Source organism: Nilaparvata lugens, chromosome 2 (genome assembly GCF_014356525.2).
Source record: "Nilaparvata lugens isolate BPH chromosome 2, ASM1435652v1, whole genome shotgun sequence".
Lineage (NCBI taxonomy): Eukaryota > Metazoa > Arthropoda > Insecta > Hemiptera > Delphacidae > Nilaparvata > Nilaparvata lugens.
Genome location: NC_052505.1, coordinates 84739576 through 84765752, shown reverse-complemented (window position 1 = coordinate 84765752; position 26177 = coordinate 84739576). Strand labels below are relative to the sequence as shown.

Sequence of the window (26177 nt, the reverse complement as noted above, 5' to 3'; positions counted from 1 at the left end):
AATTTTACTTCACAGATCTCCAAATATTTATCCCACTCATGTAAACTACTCTATTAGTTGCTAAACTACTCTATTACTCTATTACTGTAAACTACTCTATACTTGCTAATCGATAGGAGGTATCAAGATTGGTCCATCTGATTTCAAAAGTAAATATCGGGAACCGAGCTTTGCTCTGGAGTACAGCATAAAAAATTTATTACGAGAGAAGAAATTATAATAACATTCATACAGGAATGATCTATCTAATCACAGTGAATTGAAATTAATTCCCAGAGGAATGCAAAAGTTTCCCTCACAAAGGCCCAGTTGCACAAAAGCCGGTTAAATTTTAATTCTGATTAACTTCACGTGAACCAAATCAGAGAAAACTATTTCAAAAAGATGGATCTACTGGAATTTATCAGGATTGAAAAAGACCCGGCTTTTTTGCAACCGGCACTAAGTACCTGATTGAATAATTAAAAAAAATTCAACAGCTGAGTCATAATTTTGACACAGTCCCACACACATGAACTCGCTCACCCACTTCCATCACCAACAGACGAGGAAATAATTATTATCAGCTGTTTTTCCAAGGATGATTGATAATTATCCTTTTAATGTCCTTCAGCGAGTTTTCCCAGGGATGAGACCTAGTGCAATCGAATTTTTTTATTATAAACCTACTATGTATGAATTTCCTTAGAATCGTTAGAGCCGTTTTCGAGATCCAGTGAAATACAAACATATAAACAGAAGTTACTCGTTTAATAGTATACCGTAGGATATTCTCAAATTATCTTGAAAAGTTTTATTTTCCATACAAATTTTTCTGTTGCAAATATTGTAGACACAAGAATACTTACTATTTTGTAGAAATTATTATAGAACGCTCTCAATATCCATTCATTACAAAATGTACAATAATGAGCTCGTTAATTGTCAATTATGATTGGATGATCTTTATTTATCTGCAAACATAGGCACCAGTGTATTATATTCTTCCGGCAGTCGCGCTCTTATAAAAAGTACAATAGTGTCAGTTTTTTTGCTGCAAAAAACTATTGAATGGGGTGGTGTCAGTGAATGAGTCACCTATTCATTCCAAAACTTTCCCCCCATCACTCCACTGAGTTGCAGTGACAACCGAGCAATGGTTCAGTCTTTAGGTGCCATTTAGTCGCGACAGTGCATAAGATAGGGAAAGACTGTATTCGGGGACTGTAAACGAACCAATAACACAGAATTGATGGCTTTTTTTGATGTACCTTATTGGGCTATGAAATGGTAATCATCCAAATGTTCATAGGCGTAAAATAATCCAAGAACATGGAAAAATTAATTATACAATTAATTAATGTTTTGACAGTAAACAGAGTACATAACACTTGGATAATTGGATGTTGTACAAAATACAACACGCGACTGCTCGTGTGATTGAGTAGGGCGCGACTACCGGAAGGTTAAGGGAAATGGAATAGATTTCTATTATCTTTTGAGGAAAATCTGTTACTTTTTGAGATATCACTTAATCAAAAATGCTTCAAAACTTGAGTTTTCACTTATTTTAGTTTCCGGTTTCGTGTGGGCTTATTGATGAAAGAATAAGGTAAAATTAATAAAAAAAGAAAACTGAGCATATATTTTTTTTATTGTTTCTTCAACATTCATTGTCATTCCTGAATACTACTATGCATAAAAATGACAAGAATAACACATTCAACAAGAAATATTAAAAATATTTGTCTTCTCTCTGGAATAGAATGTCAAGGCACAAATAAATAATATTCAACAATAATTTATAAACTCAACAAAGACGAAGTAACAGATAATAAAATCATCAACATTACTCATTAAAAGTAAATTCATACATTATTGAGATTTCAATAATATTCTCAATTGTACAAATATCATGATAAATATAAACAAAAACTCAACATAACAGAAATAATAAATTAGTTACTAAACAAAAAAAAACGTAATAAATTAATACAAAATATATTTTATAGACTACATTATAAGGGATATATTAATATTGAAATGTTATAGTTTTAAAAATAATTTTTCGTACATGCTCATTGGTATATTGCTGTGAATCGGTGAAGCGTAAAGCTTATTCAGCTTATTCACCAACTTCTTCTCCCGCTCCCTCCCCTATGGGCCCATTTAATATACTACATCAATAATTACATATTCACACAATAATATGTACATAGATTATCTACCAAAACCAATTTCTCACAAGTAATTCCAAGTGGCACAGTGGTAATGAGCTATCAAAAATCTAATTAATCAATTAAACCTGCCCTCTTATCTATTGAAGAAGCTTATACAATTGAGTAAAATCATGAGGGTATTATGTAGAATATCATTCTCCCAATTGTCTGAAAACTGAGATGAAAGTATAGAATAATTCTGATTGAGTAATCGATAGTATTGGACACATGAACTGTATTTTTCTGCCTCCACTTGAGAACTAAACATTGTTAACAGCTATCCAAATATCTGCATCTTTTATCAAATAATATAGGCTCAAGATTTAACATGGATAGTAAAGTATCAAAATATACCTAAGCACATGTACAATACTTTGATTTACCATCAATTATCTTAATTTTAATTTCAAACACTGTACATTATATAAAACTAATTTAAACAGGAATACTGTATACAGAAAGGTAAAAAACACTTAGAAACTTACATTTTTTGGGAAATTTTCGGTGGCAGTGCCAACCTTTGTCAACCGTGAGTGGTGTTGATTTTTGTTGTTCAGTTGAAACTGAAAATTTCCGAAAATAATGTAAGTTTCTAAGTGTTTCTCACCTATCTGTATAGTGTTTCTTGTTTAAATTAGTTTTATAGAACTATAAAGTGTTTTCTGTTATGTAGTACATTATATAAATGTCACTTTTTGTGTAGTTGAAAGTTGATATTTTGGTGATTATTCATATTGAATGAAAAAGACTAAGAAATTGTGAAAAACCACAGATTTATTGATACTTAGAAAGACCGGTTTCGGTTATTAAACCATTGTCAATCTCTGATGAACAAGTTTATCAGATAAGTTTAGTATCAGATAAGTTTATCAGAGATTGACAATGGTGTAATAACCGAAACCGGTCTTTCTAAGTATCAATAAATCTGTGGTTTTTGACAATTTCTCAGTCTTTTTCATTCAATTATATAAATGTATATACTTAGCACAGCTTTGCAACGATATGAATTTCCACTCAATATTTCTTTATAACTTATTGGGTTATCTTTAATGAAGAATGAGTATTTTTCAATGATGAATTAAATAGTGATATTCAATTTTTAGAGAATTCAGATTAATTAGATAGCTTAAAATCATATAGTATTGTAATGTATTAAATGTAGAATCTTCTTTGTAGACTATATTTCCTAGCTGATGGAAATCTTAGAAATTTCCAAAGCTGCTATAGGTATATTAAATTGCACAACCCAGCCTTTATCACTATATCTATGATTACTTTTTGCTGATATTCAGCTATATGTTAGTTTCATTTAATATCTGCACTATAACGGCATTCATTCTTTATTTACACACTTTTGTTCTAAGTTCATAATCTAACATTACTCACTTGACTTATTGGGATATGACTGATAATAAATTAGACTATGCTAATTAATATTACACTTTACAAACTATAATTAAGACTATACTATCTTGTTTTCAAACATCAATTCTTACGGTTTGAAAAAAACTATATTCCTAGTGAGCAAATGACTTATGAAATATTAGGCCTATCTATCCATTACAGTAATGAGCCTATCAAACTAATTAGCTCTATTAATGTGCATCGGAGATTGATAAGAAATTGCATTTATTCAAATGCTGATCGATAATTAATTATTATTAAGCGAAAATCCAAAATTAAATACTATAAACCAGATAGTTTACAGCATTCAACTTTTGAATTTCCGTTTAATAATAACTGTTAATTGATTATCTGTCAATGTGGATGAATAGTGAATGAAAGCACTAATCAAAAATTGATCCAACCATCATGAATATTGTGAACTTTACAAATTGTACTCTACACTTGAATAATGGGAATTATTTAAAATTCAACAAAAAATTTAGATGTATCGAAAGACTTATTTTACCAGACTTCTAACCACGATGTTACTGAATAACTGTAGGAATAATCATAGAGAAACAATAGCGTAAGTTTGTGCTTATGCTTCGTTTCTCTATAGTATAATATTCCAAAGTTTGTACTAATCAACTGATCTAAAATTTATGATTACAACAATTTATCTTCCCTCAGATGAGCAGTTTGAATCAATGTGGACTATAATTTCTAGTTGTACCCTGCCAGAGTTTAATATTGAAATCTCTGTGGCTCACCTTAACTTATATTGTCAGAGGTTTGCTGTTTTTATATTAAAATGAAAATCAAGTGTTAATTTTTTCAATTTTGAGTTACATATAAATCAAATTACCAAGTACAGTTCGTTTTTTCCAGACGTACATGTGTGTATGCTATGTCCACTATCTGTATGCTATCTCTACAGCAATCGACAAGCATGATTTTTCAAATCATTTCTTCTCATCAAAAGTAATAACTAAATAATTTTTAAAGAGGATCAACATCTTCAATTTGTTATAAAATTATATGTCAATATTAATTGTTTTGTATTGAATGAGTTAAGGTACTAAAACAACCCCACCCTGCCGATTGCCAAAGCCGTTGGGCAGCACAGTAATAAAGCTGACATTGCTGTCGGTGTCACTGATGGTGGGGTTGGACGCCCCGACGCAGCCGAGCCCGCTGTCAATGGAGTTGGCGACTGACAGCTTGGGCGTGGCCTGGCCGCCGAAGAAGAAGGAGTCGGTTGCGATGGACTCTCCACCTGACTCACTGGCGCCGTCACACAGCGAGTCGTCCGTCTCACTGAGGCTGTCGGGCCGTTTGGACTGGTTGGAGTCAGTGCTGAGGTAGCCCGAGTCTTCGGTGTTGAGGATGGCGCGGTTTTGCTTGGAGTCGGTTCTCAGCATGGCGCGGTGTTGCTTGGAATCGGTGCTGAGGTAGCCCGAGTCCTCAGTACTGATCATGGCGCGATGCTGCTTGAGGGTGATGTCCCGCTTTGCCCGAGCCGCGTCAGTCAGCGGCGGCGTGTAGGGCGCCATCCCGTTGACCGCTCGTACTCTGATAGACTGGAGCCAGAAGCATCAGGCGGCGCCGGTCTGCGGGACTTGTGCTGTCGGCTGCCGCCTGGTAGGGCTGGCAGTGGCCGGTTGGCCATGATGCTTCTGACTGGTCCGTTTTTTGGCGGCAGTGGCGGCTTGATGCTGCGTGGCGGCAGGGGCGGAATCGCCTCGGGTCGCGGCACATTCCAACTGCCTCGCCTTGGGCGGACGGGGGGTCGGTGGCGTCGTTGACGGCAGCCTCTGCCTCCTCGCCTGCCTGGCATCCGCCTCAGCATCTTCGGGGTCGCCCTCCTCCAGACAACGTAGAATACAGTCTGTGTCCTATGCAGCGAGTGTATTGAACCTGGTGGACTGAATCCCTCCGACTTATTACAACCACCCAACTGATTAAACTTGTTTCTCGCCTCAAAAATCTCTCTCAAACTACCAAAATTCCTACTCAACGGATTAGCAGCGAATATACTTGGGAAATCCTGGTTACTTCCCCACTGATTGGGCCTGCATTCATCATTCCTAAAACTACCATTACTCCTCAAAGGTATGTGTGGTGGTCTTTCCAACGAATCTGTAAACAATTCATTCTGTACATCTATATTCTTATTCTCCTCCCTAAACTCACATATCTTCAATTTGGCAGGTTTCCTGTCGAGAGTGTCTGGCTCAAAACTGTCAGAGTCTTCCTGTTTGTATGTGGGTGTTCCCTCCACCTGAATTGTAAGATGACCAGGCTTCTCTTCTGCATAAGATATTTTATGCTCGTCGTTCAAAGATGAACAAGCAGAAGATGATGACGCATTGCTTGGCAAACTTGAGGAACCATAGCTGAAATTATCGTTGACATAAACCTCACTCACCAGACTGTAGCCCTCGCCACGTGATAGAATGTCCGGTAAGATTAGTTTTGAATTCTCATTTTCTTTTTCTGGATTCAGTAATATCACTTCATACTCGTGATCATCGTACTCATCTTGTTTTGCTTTCATCTTTGACATTGTTGTGTTCCCTGTTTTCTTATTAAAAATAGTATTCTGTATTGTGAGCTCCTCGTCCAATGGAAGAGCTACATTGGTGTTTGAATTGAGCCTAGGCACCACTCCTCCATAGTCGGACGGTGTTGACAATCCGTTGTTTTGATTTTTGATTTCTTGTAGAGTGCGTTCTAACTATCTGTCTCATACTCTGGCTCAGTGTCCAAATGCTCATCGTCATTATTGTTCGTTAATGAGTCGATTCGTTTTGGAGGACTAGGTTTTGGGTTTGGTGGTCGTTCTGTTCACTTCGAATTCTTTGATGACAGCATCCATGAGTTTCCTTGCCACTTTGGGCACTTTGGGTTCTGGCGAATCAGTCTTTCCAAGTTGCGAGTTCTTATCGGTGTCCACACTGCTACAGATCGACGGAGGCGGAGGAGGAGGAGGCGGGGGAGGCTGTGATGGATGTTTGATTTTTTGTGCCGCTTTGGGACTTATCGACTTCTCGGAGTGAGCATCACTATTCATCACTTTCTGTGAAGTTTTCTCTGTCGGTTTTCAGATCTAGCATTCTCTTTTGATTTGTTGATTGAGTTTCTTATTCCGTTCTGAATGGCAGGTGGTAAACAAGCTTGGTTCTGGAATTGTTTTAATCAGAAGATTGTGCGCTCGTTCTCTCGTTTCTCTATCTCTTCTCACTCTTGTTGCTGGATAGGGGGACCTGATGAATGACGACAGAACTACCTCAGATTTCTTGATTTCTGGTTCAATCTTGTTCAGTGGATGATTTCACTCTTGTCAATTGGCTCGGGCTTTACCTTCTCAGTGTGTGGCACTGCCGGTGCTTTACCTTTGTTGACATAGTTCCTCCTGGGCGGCACCTTTATTTTCTCCTTTTCTTCGTCGCATTTTGTTGGTTTGGCGGCCAATGGCACATCTTCGAGCCACTTCCGTATGCTGCGCTGCTTGCTCTCGTTGGCCGTTCTACAGCAGTCGTTGCACTCCTTTTCGGCGTAGGAGGACTCGAACCCACAGCCAGGGCAGCCCTCGCAAGTGGGCGTGGTTCTCAGCGACTGAATCGGCGTGAACCGGCCGCTGCGCTCGTGACGGCTGGTCTTCACGCTGCTGCGAACCGAGCCGTGATGACTGTGACGGCCCTGTGCTATCTGATGATGGTCCATCTCCTCGGGTATTCCCAGTAGGCTGGGGAAAAATCTCTTGGCCGCCATTTTGTGCTTGGCTATTGCAATTACTTCTCGAATTTTCGAGAGGAATTCCAGCGCCGCAGGGGGAGGTGCCTGCAGAAAAAACACAATTACAGTATTACATACCGGGTATAGTATACAATCGATTCAATTTCTTCTGTGTTAAGTTCTAGAATGTACACAGTTCAAGATACATCGAGTAGATTGTATATACATCAACTTTGTACAACCAGTATTTATTTATTCAAATAGTGAGAGACCATTTCGATTCCGACTAAAATCTAGAAACGTATTTTCCAGCCAGAATTAAAATTACATTGATAATCATGTTTTGTTTAGTCTAGTTTATTTCATCCTGTGACCTCCTGTGAATTGGGTATAAGGATTTGTCAATTTTTCACTGAAATTCAGTTTCCTAATTTAACGAATCGTTAGAGTTGAATAAATACATGTAATGTAACAATCAAAATCACCATAACTCCAGCTAACTACTGTAACTAAATTATTTACTGGAGATTGATAATTGTATAACAACTGAAACCAGTATCATTCTATTTTGATGAAAAAGTAGTTTTGTCAAGTAGGTAGCTTATCATCTTTAAGGCTGTGCAAAGGCTAAAATTAAACTTTCTACTGGTGATATTTTTCAAAGTTTTTCGATTTGTAGACTATCAACTATTAAAATTAAAACGTTTTCTCAGGAAAACATTTTTTTTCGATCATTACTTTTTGAGATATGAGCGCCTAAAGTTTAAATTTTTGTGCCAGAACATTTCAAGTTCGGTGAAAGATATAACCATGAGATTTTAAGGATAGATTCTTCTTGGTAATTTTTGATCAAGTGAAACAAAAATTTTCTGAAAATATCAATTTTTGAAAAAGTTATTCAATTTACTAAAATAACTTTTGGTTATGTTATTTTCTGTCATTTTTGGATGTGTCATTTTTAAGGATGATTGTTTCTCGATCCATTCCGATCTGCGATGAATTAACATACTTTTTATATTTTACATGACTTGCAGTCAATTATCTTGAATGAATAAACAACTTTTTTACTTACTGACTGGATTACAACAGTTCACTGTTAAATGAACGCTTGCCGTTTAAAAGTACTCTAGTTAGTAAGTAAAAACGATTTTTTTATGTTTTATTGGCAAAAATAAAAAATTGCAACAACTTAGAAATGCATAATAAAAGCAATACAAATTTGATAACATGGACAATTTTCTTATTCTGTTGAAATAGATTGACTGCACGTCGTGTAAAATACATAAAAATGTATCATATATAAATAACCCACCAATAGCATTTCTGGTTCAAAGTAAGCCGGGTTGAAGTACAGCTTTCTCCTTGTTGAAGCGGTTGTTATAGCACGAACTGTTTCGGGCCTGTCCTCCCTCATCTCCAGCGTCTCAACTATTGACACGTTCTCCTCGGGTAACCTCTCAATAGCACTGGAGTCCTGCAGCTGCATTGCACTGCAGTCCGACGCGTAGATCTCTGTCGCGTGCGGGTGAATCTGCGCCGCTGTGTGAATCTGCAAATACAAAAATATGGATATCAAAATGGTGAAAAGTAGGGGTCTGTGTAAATCTGTGTAAAACTTTCAAATATATTGATATCAAAATGGAGAAGAGTAGGGGTCTTGTGTATTCACTATTATTCCATTTCATCAGCTTTATTTGCAACACCACCCACCCGATATGTAGGCTACAACATTGCATGGAGATCTACAAGAAACATTATTAGACAAATCTAAGGAGGTTGTGACTTCACTATTTCATTCCATCAGTTTTCAAAATTTTATTAGTGTGAAAAGTAGGGATCTTGTGTATTTAATATTATTTCATTTCATCAGCTTTATTTGAACTGATAGTAGTTAATCTGTAATAATACAAAATATCGATGTCAAAATATAAAAAGTAGGGGGTTGTGTTTTTCCTATTATTTAATTCCACAAGCTTTCAAACTGATAGCAGTGAATCTATAATAAAAAATAATTATATCAAAATGTCTTGTGTGTTTCCCATTATCTCATTTCACCAGTTTTTATACGGATTATATAAATATGTACATACAAAAATATTGATATCAAAATAGTGATGAATGTGTATTGTCACCTGGTCATATGGGACATATATATGATTCATATATTTATCTCATATTGATCAGGATTTTAGAGTTTTATTTTACGAAAAGTTTAATGAACGGTGTTTCTGCCTTTGAACAGGTTTGTCATCGACAGAAAGATTGTTTATTTCACTTGTTATCAAAATTATTGTAGTTTCTCTTTTGTTTTTCATAACAAACGTGGTCGGCTTGTGCGACTGATAAAAATATGTATTTGAAATGGCTTCATGTTTGGCATTGACTGAGTTATATATTAATACCCAAAATTTTTACGGGTCGGTGTGTGAGCTCGTTCGTTAGGACTGAGAGTAAAAGTCCGGCTGTTCTGGTGAAGGGGATAGATTTTGTTCTTGTTTTATAATACAGTTTTCCTGTCACAGTTCGGGCAGTTTAAAGAGAATTGTATTATTGAATAAGAAGGGATCTGAACCCACTTCATTAGATCAGTTTTTTTTATTTATTTTTCATTAATAATTAACGTCGCGATTAACCAGTGGATGCCAAATTGGGGGCCATTATCAAAAAGGTAGGTGACTACTGAGTCATTGTTTTAATTTTTCCATAACCACAACAAATTTAATCTTCACTAGCAGCCAAGCGAGTAGCCCTTGAAATATTTATCTATTTATTGTTATTTCATAATTTATAATTATAATTCTAATTTTTGTACAAATATTTATTGTTTTGTTTTAATTATCAAAACCAGTACGATCATTTCTTGTTTTCATTTCCCACCTTTACAGTATTCCCTATTATTTCATTGCATCAGTTTTCGATTTAGTGTTAATTTGTCGGTCCCGGCTGAAGTATGATAGTCGTAAGGCCCAAATTAAATATACGGCTTAAATTATATATTCAGGCGGTGAGACCTTTCCGCAAGGGACTCCCCACCAACAAAACCCATACGAATTTACTTTTTTATCAGTTTTCGAGTAGAGTTTGTTTATTTTAATACAGTATCATAATTTGAAATGTGTCAGCGACTTTCGACCATCTACTCGTTATGCTTTGTATATTTTTTTTCATTTTGATTTGTTGTTGAAACAGTTGTCACACATATTCATGTAAATGATTTCGTAAGTATTAAAAATGAAATTCGACTCCAATGATTGAAACTCGAGTTGAATCGAAGTACTATAATTGAAAAAATTTAATTGAAAGATTTTGAATAAGAGATACAATCACTAAACATTCTTAATAACTGGTTTTCATTCATCCAATCAAAGATATTTATACTTGAACTGTTGTTAGGAGGTGAAGAAAATTGTTGATTATTTTATTATTTGAGAACAGTAGACACTAGAAGTTTTGATTTCTTTTTTGGAGCAACATTGTAGGATCTATCTGCAAAAGATATTTATACTTGAACTGTTGTTAGGAGGTGAAGAAAATTGTTGATTATTTTATTATTTGAGAACAGTAGACACTAGAAGTTTTGATTTCTTTTTTGGAGCAACATTGTAGGATCTATCTGCAAATGTTTACTGCACTGCAAACGCTTTAAGGTGAGCCTGTGCTTTCAACTACAATTTAATAGTTATGGCAGTTAGTTGATGACATATAATAATTTTTTTAGTTGGATTTTATTTTCATTTATTCATTAATGATTGCGATTTATTGAACATGAAATATTGTTACTTATTGATATCAAATGAGATCCACTCTAGATAAATGGGTCTACTATATTTCGATGGTCAAGGTCGGTAGATAAATATAGGCCTGGGAGTAATATATGGGGAAATTGATGAATTTCAAGTGGTAACCTGTTGAATGCTGGTGCAGCCGACGCTGTTATCATCTGACACGGGCCCCATCTCTTCAGAACCATCCTCAGTCTCTGTGCAACAGCTGTGCGAGTCACTCATGTAGCCAGTATTATCATGACAGTGCCGCAGTAGAGGATTACTCTTGACCACACCCTCCTCGACCAGCTGACTGGAGGCGTCTGCCGCCCCACCAACCCCGTCGGCGTCGCGACGCTCCTTCAGGTGGCGTCGCTTCGTGTGCAGGTAGAGCAGGACGGATGCTATGTACATGAGAGCGAGGAGGACGGAGCAGACCGCTATCGCCACGAACTCGCTGGCCGATAGACCGCCGCCGCTGCCCGTGCCGCTCTCTGTCGCGTGGGGCTCCGCTGAGAACGACACTTCGCGTACACCTGCCGTCACAATAACACACCATATCAATGAAATTCTGACTTCTGACTTCCACGGTATAGACATGATCACCTGTTCCGGTCTTTAAAATAGTTTAGCAAATTAAAATTTATCAAAAATATAATTGAAATTTAACTTAAGACTACCTTTTCCTTGGTCTCCCAACGTCTCTCTTACCTGCTGGTTTATAGTTAAGTGCTTTCCTAGGGATTCTTCCGGTTGGCATTCTGTCGATGTGCGATTTCCAACTATTTCTATATTTTTTAATTTCTTCATTCAGTAGCTCAACCTCAAGCTCCTCTCCAGCATATCAATGAATTTTTTTATTTTATTCTCTATTGATTCATACAATAAGCACATCATCAAAGATGATAGGAAGAGAAAAAATAAGGTAACCTTGTGCTATTCCTCTCCAAAATTTAGATAAGGTTACATAGTCCAAAATAGGTTAAGTCTTGTAATTGTTCACTCCAAAAAATTTCAGTTCCGGTTTTTAATTATTTTCACAAAGTATGTAGATTTTTAAATTTAGATGTTTCAAAACCAAACATAGAATTGAAGAATAATTTTTGAATTAACAAAGAAAAATGAAGTCGATGAAACATAATTTGTAGTATAGGTAGTATTTTTTCTTTTCCATGATTTTGTAATAATAAGTTTGACTTTGAAGAACTATGTTTTTTAGTTCCTCCAGTTACAGTGCATAACAGCTGTTTGGGCATGAGCCTGTTGTGCCTTTCCTCATGTTAAGTATGTGTACACAATGTGATAAATAAATAACTATAATATACGTAGTTCCTCTATACTAGAATCAGCAACCACATACTGTAGTCAAATACATTTTTGTATTATATTGTCGCTGACTAGAATTCTATTCAAATAAAATTACACGTTTAGAAATGAAACCATTATCCATTTGACATCAGTGTAAACTATTAACTATGAGTAGAAATACATATTAGGTTCCATGAGAATGTGTAGAGTTAAAAAAATTGTTCTAGAAAATACGAAAATAATTCAAATTTGAAATGAAGCTAGGAGAAGAAGAACGTATAAAAAATGGTTAAAAAGCGGATGAATATATAATGAAATTTGAAATTCCAACGGAAGTACTGGAAGTGAATGTATGAAATAGATGAACATAATGATAATGGATATAATCATACACAGAATCGAAGAAAAATTTGAATTAGATGAAAAATAATGGAAAATATTTATGAAATACTACCAAGTTACTGTATACTATATTATCCACAAATAATTGGCAATTAAAATAAAATATGACAGTTCTGGATTTGGCCAGTATCACCAATGTATAGTATCAAGTTTATTTGTGAATGAAAAAGGATATACTCACTCGGAGTGCCTGCCACTCTGAATGCAACACATGGTGTGAATATGGAGCTGTGAGCCGTAGTGTCGCCCATGTCCTTGCACATCAGTGAGACCAAAAGCAGTCTTCCCTCCATGCTCAGTCGCAGCTCTTGAGTTCCAAGCCACTGCAATGAAATAAATCATTAAAACTCTTTGAAATATGTGGCTGAAGTATTTTTGGAGACCGTGGTTCCTCATTGTGTCAAATTATTGTCTTATTATTTACGGTATGCATTTTTATTTGTGTTTATGGCTTTCACTGACAGATATAGATCCTCGTTGCAGAGAAATGTTCAGCCTCGCCGTACAATACCCAATTTTACTCATTTTAGGCACTTAAGATAAAATATAAATTTATTCAACACATACATGTAATACAATAATGATAATAATAAATAATAAATAAATGTATTTCCTTTAAAAAAATACAGACAAGCAATTATTTAACATAAAAAAGGTCTATAAAAAAATATGGAATTTAATTCTATTGGAAATTAACCTAATCAACTATGGGAGACCCATGTACAATAAACAGTTGAACATAGTCATACATACTAGTAGTTCTGTGAACAGTAGACCTCACGCAGTACTCTCATCCACAAGTACCTGATTGAAACTATAGACCTTAAGGAAATACAGCAATAGACTGGCTTCTCCACACATCTGTGTAGACAGCTGATTTATGATCAATAATAAATTCTATAGTCTGATTTTTACTCTTATATTGGCGTATGAAGGAGGCTCCTTTTTCCTTTTATTATTATCCTTGGAATGCAAAATAATTTCAAAAAACCTTGTATATACGTCGACGCGCAATTCAAAAAGGAACATACCTGTCAAATTTCATGAAATCTATTACCGCGTTTCGCCGTAAATGCGCAACATATAAACATTTAAAAATTTAAACATTAAGAGAAATGCCAAACCGTCGACTTGAATCTTAGATCTCACTTTGCTCGGTCAATTAATTTGAAATAAGCTACAGAAAGAAACCATATACAACAATGAAAATGTTGAATGAAGAACTTGAATCTGTTGGTTACATTATTGGAAAGAAGTTTTATCACGAGAATCGCCTGATAAGATGAAGGAAAAATATCATGGCAAGTGCATAAAATGTAAAAAATACCTGACCCTTATTTCATCAGCCTGGTCGATTCAATTTCGGAATAAAAAATATAAATGTTTTGATAATTTTTTATTTATATTTGTATTCAGATAGATGTTTTGACATTTGTTATCAAACATTGAACTGATTCCTGAAGAGTTAAGTAGGCCTATAATTATGTTTCTAGAAATCAGGAAACGTTTTGATAATTTATTTTTATTTGTATTGAGATAGATGTTTTGACATTTGTTATCAAACATTAAACTGACTTCTGAAGAGGTAAGTAGGCCTATAATTATGTTTCTAGAAATCAGGAAAATAAGCTGTGATAATTCTTAGTTTCTTTTTCATTTGTGCTGATTTAATAATAATTTGAATAGCTTATGCTTGTAAACTACAGCTGTAGAAAGTCAACTTTTTCTTTCTTGTATTGTGCCTATTGTTGTATTGACTCCTCCTCTAAACACGGACTTCTTCCATATTAGAGGAGTAATTTCAAGGGGTATATATTTTAAAATGTAATTTCTGAAAATAATTTAAATTTGAATTATTTGTACTTTGATAACAATCAAAAGTTTTGAAAGGTGGGACAGTTTTGGGTAAAAGCCTGTTGTGCCTTTCCTCAAGATGAGTACACAATTAATTGAATAAATAAATGAGTAAATAGGTTATTGTGAAATGACAAATTAATAAAATAAATAAATTATTGTAAAGTGAGACATACCTGAAGGAAAGTGCGACCCTCGTCGCGGAACATGCGGAAGGGTGGCTCTGTGTCGGACCTGTTGCGTAGGTCGGCCCATCCTGCTCTCGTCAAGAACTTCGCTCCAGAAACAACGCAAATCGGTGACTTGACACCTGCAAAAACATAAATCATCCAATAAGTTGAATAAAGACTGTTCATTTGCTGGTTGGCTACAATGATTACTTAATCGAAACTCTGTGGTAACATTAAACGTTTTGTTGCACTGACAACCCATGTGATATAATAGGTACTAGTTAGGAAAAATGTTTTATCTCATTCCAATTTAGAATAGAATAGAATTTATTGCTTCTTATAAACAACAGAACAATATTCAAGAAAAAAATCAAAACGAAGATATTAATTTATTATCCATATTTATAAAATGCTATGGCTCAAAAATATAACAATGTAAGAATACAAAGAATATTCTCATTTAAAATCATCATATGCAGTCATATATAATATAACCAAAAGTCATTAGCCACATTTTCCAACTATTATGCTCATAATGATTTATGATTTATAACTATTTATGCTTGTTTAATGATTTTGGCAATAAATATTCTTTCTTTCTTTCATAAAAAAACTAACATCAAAAATAAAAACATTCATATTTATTTTAAAAAAACGAAACAATACAATATAATATACGTAACATTTCTTTGTTACACAAGTATACTGCTAAATAATTAGCCTACTAATTTGTTGAACATTTTCAAAATATATCATTCCATTATATTAGTATAGCATTTATGACCAAGCTTTAGTTTTATAGATCTGAGAACCTAATTTCTATTTTATGTGCTTGCTGAGGTGAAAAAGTATTATACAAAAAATATTGTCAAATCCACAAAATTAAGTTCTTTTAAAAACCATACTCGAGTTTCAACGCCATTCTTGACATCATCTTCAGTGGAAACTGTTTCCACTGAAGAATCTCCACTGAAGATGATGCCAAGTATGGCGTTGAAACTCGAGTACGGTATGGTGTTTAAATGGAATTAATTTTGTTGATTATTTGTAAAATTATGTATTAATTTACTACATTCATATTTATAACTAGCTGGCCCGGCGAACTTCGTACCGCCAAATAGTTTAATGAATCTCATAACAACTTTAGCTGGATGCACACCTGAGGAGGCGCGATGCGGCATTTTGCATCCATGTGCTTCTTGCTGATTGGTTTTGAATAGCAGGTGCTCTTATTCATTTATTATCAATTTTAATTTATTTTATTTATATATGGATAATTTTCAAACTCCAAAATAAATAATTTACTAATAATCAATTAATTCTAAACACCAAGGACATCACAATTATTTGAAAATTGCAATGTCTTCAGAGCATGTAAGTCTTTAACCTGAGGCCGCACTGCTGGATGGTTACACACAGCATAGTGATTTTGTTTCCAATCGGGGCGTTTGGAATAAAATACATGGGCGTTTATGGAGCAGCACACACTCTTGTCTACTATATCTACCGACGGCTGTTGTATGACGGAATGATCATAACAGCTGATTTTTATTTCTGTGCGTGGCCAGCCCACAAATCTTCTCCCATAAGGATTACATGTGAACTTTGAAGGACCGTAGGAAAGAGTCCTGAAGTCGAATTATAAATTTGATAGGCCATAAACCTGGTCCTGAACATAACGCACAAAACTAATGAACAATCATCAAATTTGGTGCACACATAAAACAGTTATTGAATGTCAAAATTTGAGGCTTGATTTTTATTTATATAGATTATATTAATTTTGTGACAATATATGTATAATTACTTTTTCACTTCATCATGGAGAAAGAAGTTCCACAACATTTCTGAAAATAGTGTAAATTTTATGTGCTTTGCAATGGAAAAAGATTGAGCGTATGATATTCTGTTGCTGGGTGAAACCCTGAGATAATCAACTTTCATCAGAGGTTGGAAGATAATGAATCGGTAATCCATGATTTTACTTTTTTGGCAGTTGAGTGATTTCTGTATACATGTCCTGAATATAAAATGTTCCAATTCTTATATTGTATCCTCAGGCTCTTGAGATTTGAAACCTAATGGTATGGTAATTGAGATAATTCACTTGATAATATGGATGATTTGCCAATTCCATTGGAATTACGGTGATAAATTGAGGTAGGTATATGCTAATTTTGATTGATTGTTTTCAATAATTAATTCAATAATGATATTCTGGCTTTCAGTTTTAATGCTGTAGGTGTGGACTGATTGTGAAAGATAATTTTTGTCATAATTATCTTTGCATCAGCGGCTCGCTCACTTAAGGCTGTGCAAAGGCTAAACATAAACTCTTTTCTCGTGAAATTTTTCATAGTTTTTTGATGTGTATATCATCAAGCTATCAAAATGAAAGAGTTTTTTCAATAAAACATTTTTTTTCTGATCATTACTTTTTGAGATATGAGCGCCTAAAGTTTAAATTTTTGGGACAGAACATAACAAATTTGGTACGATATGAATCCATGAGATTAAGAGGATAGACTCTTCATGATATTGCTGTTGTAGTAAAACAAAACTTTTCTAAAAATATCAATTTTTGGTAAAGTTATTCAATTTACAAAAAATAACTCAACTGAAAGTTATTTTTTGTAAATTGAATAACTATCTTAAAAATTTATATTTTCATAAAAGTTTTGTTTTACTAGATAAACAATACAATGAAGAATCTATCCTCTGAATCTCATGGATTTATATCGTACCGAATTTGAAATGTTCTGTCCCAAAAATTTAAACTTTAGGCGCTCATATCTCAAAAAGTAATGATCAGAAAAAAAATGTTTTCCTAAGAAAACTTTTTCATTTAGATATCTTGATGATATACAATCGAAAAACTTGAAAAAATATCACGAGTAGAAAACTTATTTTTAGCCTTTGCACAGCCTAAGCAAAACAAATTTATGATGAATTGCAGCAGGATTGAAACAAGATCATGGAATTATATGATGAATAAATCATTATCTCATTATTTTATATTCTATTATTTCACAAGCAACAAGTTCTATGCAAAACTTCAAATGAACAGAATTCTTAGGGCGAGATCATATCAGGAGTTTTTTTCTTTCGTTTTCAGGGGGCATGGAGCTCTCCGAATGACTGGGTGGCGTGGAATGATTGGGTTGGCGTTTGAAAACGCCTAATATGGCATCGCCCTTATAGTTTCTACGATTCTCATGATTAGCAAGAAAGTGTTAAATTGGCCTGACTGATTAGGTTCACTGTCGTTTTCCCTGGTTGCTCTAGTGATTGACCCATTTATACAAATACTGACTTCTTCATTGTGGTCTTCATTGGCCAGTTCATGACGAATCTTCCCTGAATCTGCTTGTTCCACTACTGTCGTGTTATTGTGCACTACTGTCGTTTTTATTGTCCACTGTCCGAATCGAGACCTGACCATGCAATTGCTCTGTATTCAGTCTGAATGTAACGAGCCTATTAACACTGCTGCTACTGTGGAGCATACCAAATTGCAATTTCTTTCAGTTATCTGATACTTTCTTCTCATTCCAGTAGTAATTGAGAACCTATTCAAATCAGCTCTTTCAATTCCAATCACAAAAATCGTGGGAAGTGTGCAAGTGGTTCACTGGAGAAGAGAGAATTAGTTGCGAAATTCCTAATTGTTGTCAAAATTGAGATGTTGAATTGAAATGTTAAAATCTATCTACCTATCTCGTGTATGTAATTATAAAAAGCCTATCATCTCAACCATGATTTCCTCTGATTTTTTTCAATGGATCTTCAAATTCAATAAGATCTAATCCAAAACGCATTTTTAATAAGATATAATGGTGCTGTAATATCGCGTAAATCATTTTCATATTTCCATTGCACCTGAATTACCTCATAGAATTTGATAAAATATCGTTAAGTGATTCAATTAAAGGCCAATTGCATTCTGATTTTCAATTAACATGTACCGGCAAGTATTTTACAATCTCTGCTGTTTAAAATTATTCATTGTTACCTGTGATGACGAGGCGTATAGGCATCTCATTATATAAAAAAATGAGTAGGGCTACTTCTATGAGAAGAATACCCTTACTATATTTGATGCACCAAAATTTCCATTCCTAAATAGTTTCACATCAATGTGATAATATACACTCCTATTTACTTCGAAATTATATATAAACTAATGTTGCTTGAAATTTTTATTAATTTATTTCTTACAAAATGAACATTTGATGCCACCTCAGCCTACTCAATAAATTCATCACAATAATTGTAAAAAAATTAATTGGAAAAGCCGCTATTTCAAACTCACCTGAGAATGAAATTTCTGCACTGGGGTACACAATTTGACCTTTCATAGGCAGGAACACGAATGGTATCTTCTGCGTAGATGTGCCACTCTGGAAAGGTGCCAGATTACATTCTGAAACACAATGAAAAATATCTATGAGTTTACTGGAAACAACTGATAGATAGAAAATAATTTTCTCCATTATAGGCGTACTTTTTATCCGATTTATTGCAAATTTTGTACGACAAAAAACTGTTATTGAGAATCCTAGAACTAAATGGATAAATGAATTGTTGAGTTTGAATAATGGAAAATTCCAAGCTCTCAACTAGAATAATTGTTTGGAACAGAGTCTAATAACTTAAGGCTGTGCAAAGGCTAGAAAAACTTTCTACTGGTGACATTTTTCAAAGTTGTTCGATTTGTTTTTTGTCCGAACATCACTTTTTGAGATAATATGAGCGCATAGAAATTAAGTTTTTGGGACAGGTTATTTCAAATTCGGTGAAATATAAATCCATGCACTTCATTTCTTACTGAATTGGAAATGACCTGTCCCATAAATTTGAACTTTATGAGCACATATCTCAAAAAGTAATGATCGGAGAAATAAATTTTCCTGAGAAAACTTGATCAGTTTGATAGCTTGATTGTATACAAATCAAAAAACTCTAAAAAATGTCACCAGTAGAAAGTTTTTTTTAGCCTTTGCACAGCCTTTGACCAGTTTTTTTTTTTACCTTTCATCCAGTTCCATTTTTTCATGCTGATCACAACCCCAAAAATCCCAAAACGTCGAGATACGGCCAGTAATCATAGAAATCTTAACTCTGGAGGGTGTTTAATCTCGTTGAAACTACAATATAATCGTCAATAAATTGAGTACTGAAGAAATTGATTCAACATAAAAAACACAATAATCTTTAACTTTACTGTGTCACTGGCTCTCTAAATTGAATGATTGAATCCATAAAGCTGTTAGAGTTTGTTCAGCACCCATCAAAATTGTTACTTTCAATATTTTCCATCGGACAGAAGAAAGCAGTGGAAGAAATTGACGGATGATCCGATGATGGCATCGGAGAGAGAAAGGCAAGGCCGATTATATAGAGGAGGCAAGAGAATGTTCGTTGAGAAAGATTAATGGTGTGTAACGGACAGTTTACGATCTATAAAACAAAGTTGAGGGATCATTAGTTGTTGGCGTTGGCTGTGATAGGGTTATGATAGCGGCTGTCCTTTTTTATGCACCATGCACCTTCTACTATGTTAGCTCTACGCATTACCTGTGGGCGCACATTGCATTTTTTCAGAAGCTTGCTGGTCATGGTTCTTTAAGTTCCTTGGTGAATAGAATTCCTTTGTATGATCCTTGGCTACTGGGTAATGGAATCTTCATCGTAGTTGTAACCCATTGAGTGTTGAAGAATGTGGATTGTAACAATGCACTGTGACAGTTTGGTGGAACTGTATTCAAATGCACAATGCTCCAAGTCCAATTTTGTGTTACTAGTTAAATTGAACGCAGTCATGCGTCAAATAACATTCACGATACTTGGTTAAATCTTTTTCTGTGGTGTTGATATTGTTGACTTCATCTCTTTCCAAAAATTTGACTGAGTCAAATCTTTATTTTCCAAAACGATTAATGTAGAATTAAGCATGTAACAAAAGAGTTGAGGCAATTTCGAATTTCCCAAAGGTTGGATGTTTGAGCAATTTTGAATTCCCGAAGTTTGAATATTTGAGAAATTCTAAACTTTCTCATAAGATTCCTCCAGATTCTTCTTGAAATTTTTTGAGAGCCGAATTTATGTCATATCTGAGTAGCATGGTTACTCTCTCACTCATTAAAACTTGGATGTGCATTTTGGGAAATGATATTTGATATAATACATGTGTAATATACTCAAAAAACGAATTGTGGCTTGACTTACTGTATGGAAATATTATTTTTGTGGCTTAACTTACTGTATGGAAATATTATTTTCTGCCCCCCTACAAATTGATAGCCAGCCTACCTCTGTGCACATTCCGGCTCTCTGTCCACATCTATTCCATTAAATTTCTTCATAAACAGCATTGTGGAACTACCATATAAGGTTCTCCTCTCCCTATCAAATAACGACATAGGTTGTTCTACTAGTATCTCATTTTTAACTATGGTATTTCATTACAGACATAAGATACATACACTTTTGCCATTAAACTGATACCAATTGCACTCTTTTTCGTAAAACGTTCATTTTCCTGGCACCTAGATTTTATAATGCTTTGCCGCTTGAGGTCAAGATGCCATTGCTGCATGTAATTGTGGAAATAAGATTAAGAGATTATTAAAATTGTCTTTTGTCACTCACTCCCGAAGCTCTAGAGTTTTTGTTCATATTATTGTTTAATCCGTCTATTTTTCTTTCCATTCTGTTAACTTTGCATTCTGATATATTGCTTTTCTTTTTATTTTTTATCCTCTTTTTTTTTTTTTTTTTGTATTTTCCCTGCTCTTCTTACCGTTTTTTTGCGCAACATAAATCAATAAATTAATCTTTCCACAATTTGAATCTCTATTTTTAATGATTTTCTTTTGCTTTCTCTAATTAGCATCATCTCTTTAATACTAAATACTAAATCCTATTTTGATTACAGCCCTAAATGTTTTTTTCCTCCCCTACTGTCAAAAGTACTTACTTTACTCCCTGAACATGATACTAACGTGTCCCTTTTTCGCTCTCGTACTAAAAAACAGAAAAACTCCCTAGGGAGTAAAGTGACTCCATTTAATAACATGGGAAGCATCTCTATTTTAAAAACGTACATTTGGAATAGGTCAGAAGGTCTAAGCTCAATGAGGAAGCATATAGAGTAGTCATTAAACCAACTAAATTCATACCTCAACCAGACATTTGATCGATATATAAAATTTATGTTTGTATACTGAATTATTATTACAACTTCATAACACTATACTAAAAAAATGTATATATTTTTTCTTTATTCCATGTTATTCAAATATCAGCCAACGAATATACTTATTACTAATCAATTTGAAACGGGAACTTCATTATAGCTGTAGTTTTGGCTGTCATTGTTGTTACAACTTTAGCCGACAGATAGTGCTGTCGGAGGAGAACTGTGATTACAAGCCAGCTGTTTCTGTTTACTTTTTAGATTATGTTGTAACACATTGTTTGGTCACAATACGTTTTTAAAAATTATTTTATTAGCAGTTTTTATAAAAATGTAGGTGGAGGAAAAATGTTGTGTTATCACGAGTGAAAAATGTTTTTTCTCCCTCAGGAAAATTGTTGCCCTCGGCTTCGCCTCGGGCTTCAAACTTTTCCCTCAGGGAGAAAAAACAGCACTTTTCACTCTAGATATACAAATAACTATTTTATCTCTATTTTTTCTTTTTTTTCAGTCCATTCTGTTGCTTTAGTAAAATAGTGTGTTAGACTCCCTCCAGCGGTCCGTAAGTTGCATCTTACGTGCTGATTGTATTTTCTCAATAAGTAATATTAAATTTTTTGATTCGTTACTATGCAGTTATGTATATTATAAACTTGTTTATTTGTTTTTTTTATATGCATGTATTTTACATTTTCTTGTATTGAGCTTATTGAGAATAATAAAACTTCAACTTCAACATACTAAGGAAATTTCATGAGATACTTCATACATGTATGAGAATCAAATACATGTAATTGTAACAAGTACAACAGATAAAGTGGTAGTTGAGTGGGATAAATTGCTACTAATCATTTAATTTCTTGAATATCGGTGCACCGAGCTTCGTTCGTAATTTTTATTTATTAATAACAGAGCACAATTCTCTGAAATTATCGTGTTTATATTTTACAGCTGGCTATACGTCAGCTTAGGAATTTCGGGGATGCGATATTTTGATTTTCCACAGAATCACTCACTCACTTTCCACTATCCACAGACCACGAAAGTCTCAGCTGTTTCAGCCAAGGATGAATGATCCTTTTTAATGTCGTTCAGCGAGTTTTCCCAAGGATGAGACCTAGTGCAAACGAATTTTTTTATCATAAACCTACTATGTTTCAAATTTCGTGAAAATCGTTAGAGCCGTTTTCGAGATCCGTTGAACATAAATGAGCAGATATAAAAATATAAACAGACATACAGAAATTGCTCGCTTAATATAATAGGATAATCATTTTTATTTATTCATCTTCTCTCCATGTAGTATTGCAGATATATACAATTGATATCGAAATCTTATCATTCGTATTCTGGAATAAATAATATTAATTTCAATATGAGGATTAAAATTATATGATATAAAAATATAGGCTAATTGAAAAATATAAGACCGTGGCACTTTGTTATTTTTAGCCAGTTATTTGATTGGTGTCGAAATGTGTGGATACAAAATAGATCCAAATCAAGGATTCAATGATGGAAATAATCTGCAGTGGGAGTTTCCTTCCCGCTGGTGGGCTCATAAATCGTGCTGCCAATTTTCGCGAGCTACAGTCGCTCAGCAATGTGAGAAACAAATTCTGGTTTTCAGATTATAGACAGCGGTTCTTCTTTTATTTCATATCTTGGTTCATCTCAAACGCTCTACAAAAAGTACGACTCTAAATCATTGTCATAAGGAAATGAAGTAGTGAAAAACATGTGGATAAAAATTCATTAGTACGATGAAGATATGAGCTGAAAGGTAGTGGAAATAACCAAGCCTGCTTGAAAGGCGGGTCTGCATGTTCACTGTTGAAATATTAGGACCTGTTTATTAGCAATTCAGATCATTTATGAGGTCTCTGATGTTTTTATCCAATGTAACTCGAGGCAACGTTCAATGGTAAACATGCAAATTTTCTTAGTACCTACCTACCGTAATGACTTAATGCAAGTTGATAATTGATTGAGATTTCTAAAAATATGAATTCGCTGAAATAATGAAATGTTCTTCGAGAATTTTATTGAAACTAAGCTTCTAGTGGACACTATATTTTATTTGAATATTAGATATATTCCATATTCTAATAGACTTACTACTATTGATTTTCAGATGGTAATAAATGAGATTTGAAAAAAATGAAACTCATGTATTTATTCTAGTCCATTACTTGAACTAGAAAAAAAACTGAAAAACTCCAGCTCATATCATCCATTGATGTTAGTAGTATTTGAAAGCAGTAGTTACACATTGAATTACTGTTTGTACATGCATGAGTTATTGATTTCGAACTTGACAAAGAGGGTCCTTTTTTCAGCCTTCTGGTAAGTTGGTAAGGTGTTGATTTTTGAGTAATTTGGGCTTATCGGAGTTTATAATCTTTCTTCCACGTTCCGCCGTGCCGAATATGAGTATCATTCAATGTATAAATTACATTGAAACCTTCATGATACCTCAAAACAATTATTGTAAACCATACAAGATAGTGTTATAGTCAATTTTGCCTCATAGAGTCGGTAAAAATTAAAACTTTCAATTGCCTTTCCTGGAAAAAATAATCACTCGATTCTATTTGTTTATTGTTCTGATAATGATGCTTAATGGCATTCACTTATTTAGTTGAATGAAAAAGACTAAGCAATTGTCAAAAACCACAGATTTATTGATACTTAGAAAGACCGGTTTCGGTTATTACACCATTGTCAATCTCTGATAAACTGATCAGAGATTGACAATGGTGTAATAACCGAAACCGGTCTTTCTAAGTATCAATAAATCTGTGGTTTTTGACAATTTCTTAGTCTTTTTCATTCAATATGAATAATTACCACAATATCAACTTTCAACTACACAAAAAACGTATTTAGTTGTTCTTTGCTCATCTATATCTTTCACCATTTCTAGTTGCGATTTGGCAGAGGAAATAATAATCATCAACTAACTCTAGCATCAAGTTATTCAATTGAGGTATTCTGATGTAATCATCAAAGATAAAGATCTTAAGAGAACCAGTGGAAGATTCACCGGTTTCATAACGAATTGTTATATCAATCTTCATGCATTTGAGATTCAAGCATGTTGCTTTACATTTTTCCACTTTATGATAAAGTGAAACATCTATAATCTATAATCTGGAGATCCATGCTAAACGATAACGTTCGACATTGCAATTTTTTGTGAGCGCAGAAAACTGTAGAATTTGCTACCGCTACTTGAACAGGCTCTTGATGGACATTACGTGTCTCATTATAGTGCTAAGCATGTCTTCAAAATTCCGCAGAAATTACACGTGCAAGGTAAATGCCTACTAGACGTTTGATAGAGGTGTTTTGATCTCATCTCATCCTTTCTGAAACTCTAATGTAGCAGGTACCATTGGCGAACCGTTACATTTGATCCTAATGCACCCAATAATAACTGATAGTTAATTAGTTTCTCGTAGTGTATAATTATGAGTCCACAGTAGTTGAAGGTTCTCCTCGCACACAAATTATACGTTTAGTGTGTATTTTTACGACCCATTAGAATAGAAGATGGACGTGGAAAGTGCTTAACGGTTGTGAATTGAACTTGTTCGAATCGATAAAACCAGTTCGCCAGAATTAAATATCCATTAAAAAGAGTCAACGAGTCAACGGCTCCCTTCGCGCAGTCATCCAAAAAACTCAAGTTGAAACACGTGATAAGGAAATTTACGATAATATCGGTCTCATCATACTAAATATTTTTGTATGCAGCAGAATCGACGCCTTCCATTTTTTTATGGCAGCCACAAAATAAAAGGTCGGCAGATGAAGGTACGAGAATTTCCTTCCCTCTTCCAGCTGCTGTTTATAAAAAATAAAAATGCAGAGCCTCTTGTCATATTAGCATCCTCCTCCCGAGTTACAACCACAACTCTAGCCGTATTTCCCGCTTTACAGTTATGGATTTGAAATAGCCTACTGTCCTGTAACTGGTCAACCGTAGAAGCTGATAACTTTGACATTTCTTTGCTAGAACAGTTTTACTCTTCAATTGTCTCTAATTGAATAGTAGTAGCCTCTTGAATTAATTTAGGACATAGCATTTGTGTTATTCTATTCAAGCCTCCAAATCATTCTTTTGTACACGCTCCAACACCTTAATCTTCCATTA

General features: G+C 34.3%; 1 protein-coding gene across 1 annotated transcript; it reads right to left on the bottom strand.

The window, feature by feature from the left end:
• Positions 1-6878: 6878 nt before the first annotated feature.
• Positions 6879-20416, bottom strand: LOC111044571. Its single transcript, XM_039420233.1, has 7 exons — positions 20398-20416; positions 19133-19243; positions 14827-14960; positions 12978-13119; positions 11228-11622; positions 8635-8871; positions 6879-7427 (listed from the first exon to the last, which is right to left on the bottom strand). Exons 1-7 carry the CDS (start codon positions 20414-20416, stop codon positions 6906-6908), a joined length of 1560 nt encoding a protein of 519 aa, XP_039276167.1. The 3' UTR covers positions 6879-6905.
• Between the last annotated feature and the right edge of the window lie 5761 nt (positions 20417-26177).